This window comes from Myotis davidii, unplaced genomic scaffold (assembly GCF_000327345.1).
Source record: "Myotis davidii unplaced genomic scaffold, ASM32734v1 scaffold363, whole genome shotgun sequence".
NCBI classification, from domain to species: Eukaryota; Metazoa; Chordata; class Mammalia; order Chiroptera; family Vespertilionidae; genus Myotis; species Myotis davidii.
The window spans coordinates 1076974-1083307 of record NW_006294069.1 but is presented as its reverse complement, the minus strand read 5'-3'; the positions used below and the strand labels follow the sequence as shown (position 1 = coordinate 1083307).

Genomic DNA, 6334 nt, shown 5'->3' with positions numbered 1-6334 from the left:
GAGGATATTTTTCCATTGATTTTTAGAGAGTAGAAGGAAGGGGGAGAGACAGAGATAGAAACATTGATGTGAGAGTGACACATCGATGGTTGCCTTTGGCATGAACTCCCGACCAGGATGGAGCCTGAACCCAGGTATGTGCCCTTGACTGGAACAAATCCTCCCTTAGTCCATAGGCCGACACTCTATCTACTGAGCCAAACCGGCTAGGTCTATATATTTCTTTAATACCTCACAAATCTAGTACCAAAACACTAAAAACCTCATGTACCTTCTAGCTTTGGGTTACTAAATTACATGTGTAGAGTCCGGGGAACATTTTTCTTCCCCAATTCCCACCTGTATGGCCCCAAGTCTTAGGGGACTGGCAATAAGGAGCCTGAGGTTCTGCTGAGATCCATACTCACGAGCCACATTCCACCTTGAGAGATCGGACATTATCAAAACTGCGCTCAGAGACATTTGGGCAGGAGCTAGTGAATTCCATCCTCTTGCCCTGGAAGTTCTCCTGGTCATAGATGGTTATCTGAAATGAGATTGAATGGGAAAGAGAGCTAGAATGTGGTACATCAGGAAAAACAGAGTCCTGGTCTACAGTGTAGCTTATGTGTGACCCTGTGTTTTCCATCACTAGCCATAGTCCAGGATGCCTGATGAGGTCTCTTCCCGTGTAGACAGGATAGGAAGGGGTTTGAATTAATGCCACTAGTTGGTGGTGTTCACATGCCCAGGATAAGGATACGGTGTGGGGGATTGGTTTATGATAGGAACTAGAGGCCTGGTGCAGATAATTCGTGCACTTGGGGTGGTCCCTCAGCCGAGCCTGTGCCCTCTCGCAGTCTGGGAGCACTTGGGGAATGTCTGACTGGTGGCTTAAGCCAGCAGTCGGACATCCTTAGCACTGCCTGCTGCGGAGGCGGGGGGGGCTCCCGCCACGGCTACTGTGCTTGCCAGTGGTGAACCCGGCTTCTAGCTGAGCGGCGCTCCCCTGTGGGAGTGCACTGACCACCGGGGGCAGCTCCTGCGTTGAGCGTCTCCCCCCTGGAGGTCAGTGCGCATCATAGCGACCAGTAGTTCCACCGGTTGGTCGATTTGCATATTAGCCTTTTATTATATAGGATAGTCTGTTAGGAACAATAACTGGCCCAGTAGACAGACCAAGGACTCAAGGACTCTTATTCACTATGCTTCCTGCATAAGTATGGCCCAGGGGCCAGGATTCTGGGAGGCCCAGGGGCTCCCTATGGATTATTACTTAGGTTCTCCAGCCAAACGTGCTATAGAAACCTAAGGTATAGAGAAAGAGTTGTAATGAACCCTTTCCATGCCTTGAATGAGAATTCGTAAACCTGGCTAGAGAACAACGAGCTCCCAAAGCTGTGAGCTGGCCTTCAAGTTTATCCAATGAAGAGGGTAGAGGGTCAGACTGAGGATCAGCCACTTCAGGTAATAGTCACAACCAAGTTCAGGATGAGAGTCAGAAGACCTGGGTCCTATTACTTATTTTTGATCCGGTGGCAGATCTCTCTTTTCTGGGCTCTCAGTTTCTCCATGGCATAATCTACTCTGGGCTGCTCAACTTTAAGATGATTTTAGCGACACAGAGAGGAGTTGAACTAGAAAACTAGGTATTATCTCCCACCCATCATGGGCTTCCACCATCATCCTTCTGTCCAAATGGGACATCCTAAACGATCCTTCCTGAAAAAGCATCTGGACCTTGGTTGGACCTTCCCCTATGAACTTTTCCATATGATGAGGGAGGACTTACCTTCCATGGCCCCACAGACCCTGGCATGGGGTTGGTTTGAGCCATTTTGGAGGTTGGAAGGGTCCCTGGAAGACAGAACACACAGCAATGACATGGCGTCTGGGATGGAGATGAGGTGATGGAGCAGAGCGGGGAGGAAAAGAGGCTTGAAGTCCCGCAGAAAGACTTCGGTTGGGATTCTGGCCCTGCCTCTCACTAGTTGAGTCTGTTGTCTTCCATCAGTAAAGCTTCTAGGGCAGAGTTATTGTAAGGACTAGAAGCAATAGTGCAGGTACAGCGTGGCTCAGGCATCGTGACCTCTTGATGAATGTAGCTCTTGTTCACTTGCCAGCCTCCAGGTACCCCCTACAGGTGGCAGCATTGCCTCAGTCTCACACCCTAATATAAACTCCTTGGCAACCATCTAGTCCAGATCCCTCATATTACCAGTGTGTGGTCTCACCCTCCCCTAGCTCTTCACAGCCCTCAAACTGACTGGCTGGCTGTACATGGCCATGCTCCCATTCCCCTCCTACTTCTCTGTCTCTCAACCTGCCCAGCTCCTCAGAGAGACTTTGCTGCTCTCCCCAGCCTGCAGCGGCTTGCTTCTTTCTTCCCTGATTTCTAGCGCTCGTCACAGTACTGATCTGTGTTCCTATTGACTATGTCCTGGTGAACATCTCAATGGAGGGCCTGGGTCTCCTGAGTGCAAGTTGCAGCACCAAGCATAGTCCATGTTGGGGCACTGGGAGGTTGGGGGTGTGGGGGTACGGGAGCCGTTGAAAAAAACTTATTGAAGGAAAGTGAGGAAGAAAAGAGGACAATAATAGCTAATGCCTAATAATGGCTCACTCTGTGCCAGACCCTGTCCTAAATGCTCTACATGCGTGAATACAGGCAATCTTCACAACCAGCCTGTGAGGTAAGTACTATCATTGTCTCCATTTTGCAGATGAGGATACTGAGTCTCATAGAGATTAGGTAGACAGAAAAGATGGTAGGGAGAATAAAGAAGGGAAGGATAAGGAGGGAGAAAAAGGGGAGGGAGGGAGCGAAGGAAGAAGGAAGACAGGCAGCTATGTGTCAGGTTTCTTCACTCAGAACAGCCATTCATGGCCCTTCCCTCTGTCTAGTATCGGGCCCAAGGGCTGATGCATGTCGATTCTGTGATATATCTTTCCATTCCGAACTTCTGAATAAGCATTTCCAAGCTCCTGCCCCCTTTACTTTCTCCCTATGCCCTAGGAGCCTGTCATTTATTGCAGCCCCATGCCTCCTCCCGGCTGTGATGGCGAGGGTAGTGATTATTGCCTTCTTAGTGACTCCTTTTGGGGTGGCAAGAGACAGCTGCCTCCCTGCCGAGTTCCCCACTCTTCTCCAGCCATCCTAGGAGGCTCTGACCACACGCGGCATGAAAATGAGGCCCCCTCCTGGGCATGTGTTGGCAGGAGAAAGGAAGGAAGGGCCCGAGCGTCCCTCAGGACTTTACTCACCCAGCTCTCGATGCACAGTCTGGGTCTCCATGTGGTGCCACTTTCTCTGGGGCCCTGCCCTTTATAGCCCTGAAGGCTGGCAGCCTCTGCCCTGTCAGCACTCTTCTTTCCCTCTGCTCAGTTCTCCCTGATCCCCAGAGCTTTGGTGGCTCAGCCTGCTGGGCAGGCGTCCTTCAGGCCTTTGTTAAAACAAGGGAAACAGAGAGGCCCCACTGCTGTGGGTGAGGTGGCGGCAGTGGCTGCTGTGGTCGTGATCGCAAAGCAGCTGGGAGGTGAGTGCTTGGCCCTGTCCTTCTCCAGACTCCTCCCTCCACCCCAGGCCCTTCCTAAGGCCCCTTGTCCCATCCAACACATCAAACCTCACCTCACTTCCCAGATAGGAAATACAGTTTTTGTCTTTGTGGTTAAAAAATGTGAAGGATTATTTTAATTCTGAACTCTATTAAGAAAAAAATGGTCCACTCTGTTCTTGGTAATCTTTTTTGTATACTATATACTTATACATAAATATGTAAGAGTTCAATTCAATTACGGCTGACTAGTAGACATGTCTCTCTGTAGCTATTTTATTAAACATTCATTTTAGTTTTGCAATCTTCTTTGAAAAATTTGGAGCCTATACATCTTTTTAGTGTGTTTTTGTAAATATATTTTATTGACTTTTTTACAGAGAGGAAGGAAGGGAGAGTTAGAAACGTGGATCAGCTGCCTCCTGCACACTCCCTACTGGGGATGTGCCCGCAATCAAGGTACATGCCCTTGACGGGAATCGAACCTGGGACCGTTGAGTTCACAGGCTAACGCTCTATCCGCTGAGCCAAACTGGTTAGGGCAATCTTTTTAGGTTTTTAATATACTGCTTTCGGCCCTTGGCAGTCTCACAGGCCCAAGATACTATAGTAAGTACCCTAGTGGGTAAAAAGATTTTGCTCAGGAAGGTCAGAACAATTGAGGAGGGTAGTGTAGGGGATTCATGGGCTTCCCCAGGAGCCCTGAAGAGGAGGATGTATTGTTTAACCACCTCAGCTACTGTGAGAAGTAGGGGTGAGGTGTAGTGGAGCCCAACAGATGTAGGTTCAAATCCCAGCTTCTGTCTGGGTGACTTTGGGCAAGTCACTCAGCCTCTCTCAACTCCAAAAAAGAAGACACATTATTGGCTTATTATTACTTATTATCCTACCCTCTTTCTGGTGACAGATGCCTTAGAAAACCTGATTGGAGAGAAGAAACCTTTCCCAGTGCAGTTCTCCTAATCCCTCTGCCATCTCTTCGGCCTGTGACTCAAGAGGGGACCTGACTTTTTCATCAGAGTTCCCTGTTCTCAGAACCAAAACTCAGGGGGCAAGTTCTGGTATATACACAGTATTTGTAGATTTGGGCAGAATATTCCAAATGGACAGGCCTGATGCTAAGCACGATGCACTGCGCCAGGATGTTTTTGCTGCTAAATAAGTTGGTGATGTCGGGATCAATGGCCGGTAAGGGACAGAGTCGCGTTGGGGATGATCTCTGGCCGGCTGGTGGCTGTGCAGGGCTTAAGGCATCAGAGTCCATGGCTGGTGGTTCTTCCTCACCTTTTCTTCTCTTCCTCCACAGAATTTGGGTCTTCGAGAAACACTTATTTGCTCATTCATTCATTCATTCATTCATTCCCTAAACCCTGGACTGGCTTAGGAACTCCCGCAATGTGCTCTCATGGAGCTCTGTACTTCTCCAATTATTGTATTGATCATGCTGTAGATATTACTTAAGAAGCTAGAAATATTGGGCTCCAAGGAGGGGAACTGAGGCACTTGGGGCTCCGGTATAGAAGAGAACTTTTCACTATGTCTTTCTGTACTTTTTGAGTTTTGAACAATGTGAACATATTTTCTAGCAAAATGATTAAAGGTATTCTTGAAAATAAAGAAACTGATTGCCCAATTCTCTGCTTCTTTCACGAGACTTCAAGCAGGGGCTTCATCTGTCTCATTCATCAGTACATCTGCAGCTCTGGGCAGGACTCCTAGCTCAATTAAACCTTACCTGAGGATATGTTTTTATTAATTTTAGAGGGAGAGGAAGGAAAGGAGGGAGGGAGGGAGAGAGATGAGAGAGAAACATCGATTAGTTGCCTCCTATATGTGCCCCGACAGGGGATTGACCTGCAACCTAAGTATGTGCCCTGAGCAGGAATTGAACCTGCCTTGGTGCACAGGATGACACTCCAATCAACTGAGCCACCCAACCTGGACAATAAATATGTTTTGAATAAATTAATCCTATGATGGGGTTTGTGACTCTATAGGCACAGAGGTAACCACGATATAGTTCTTACTTACCCTGATCACACTGACTTTTTAAAAATATATTTTATTTATTTTTTTTATTTTTTTTTCCCTTTAGCACCCTATGTGTTTTTTTTTTAATATATTTTATTGATTTTTCACAGAGAGGAAGGGGGAGAGATAGAGTTAGAAACATAGAAACATCGATGAGAGAGAAACATCGATCAGCTGCCTCTTGCACATCCCCCACAGGGGATGTGCCTGCAACCCAGGTACATGCCCTTGACCAGAATCAAACCTAGGACCTCTTGGTCCACAGGTTGACACTCTATACACTGACCCAAACCAGTTGGGACCTGACTTTTTTTTAAATTAAATATATTTTTTATTTATTTCAGAGAGGAAGGGGGAGGGAGAGAGATAGAAACATCAATGATGTGAATCATTGACTGACTGCCTCGTGCACGCCCCACACTGGGGATCAAGCCCACAACCTGGCATGTGCCCTGACTGGGAATTGAACCCTGACTTCCTAGTTCACAGGTCTTCGCTCAATCACTGAGCCACCATGACCGGGCCCTAGCCACACCAACGTGCTTGTGCTGTGTTTGTGCTTCACATACTCTCAGTATTTTAATGTGGGAGCTTTATACCCTACTGAAGAGTTAGTGGAGTGAAGACTGAGCCAACAGAACAGTGGAGCTTTTTAAGGTTTGATTGAAAAGACCAAACACACATGCACAAAACTATTGTGTGTGTATATGGGGGCGAAGGGGGTTGGGGTTACTGTGCAAACGATTTGCCAATATCCATCAAATATTCCC

General features: G+C 47.6%; 1 protein-coding gene across 1 annotated transcript in view; it reads right to left on the bottom strand.

The window, feature by feature from the left end:
• The window catches only part of CRYBA1 (crystallin beta A1), a 7323-nt gene extending 4024 nt beyond the window's left edge, over positions 1–3299 (bottom strand). Inside the window, exons 1-3 of the mRNA XM_006768059.2 lie at positions 3244–3299; positions 1772–1836; positions 408–526 (exon numbers count right to left, since the gene is read on the bottom strand). Of these exons, the coding sequence (XP_006768122.1) occupies positions 408–526; positions 1772–1836; positions 3244–3274 (215 nt within the window). The 5' untranslated portion in view covers positions 3275–3299. The remainder of the gene's footprint in view (positions 1–407; positions 527–1771; positions 1837–3243) is intronic.
• Between the last annotated feature and the right edge of the window lie 3035 nt (positions 3300–6334).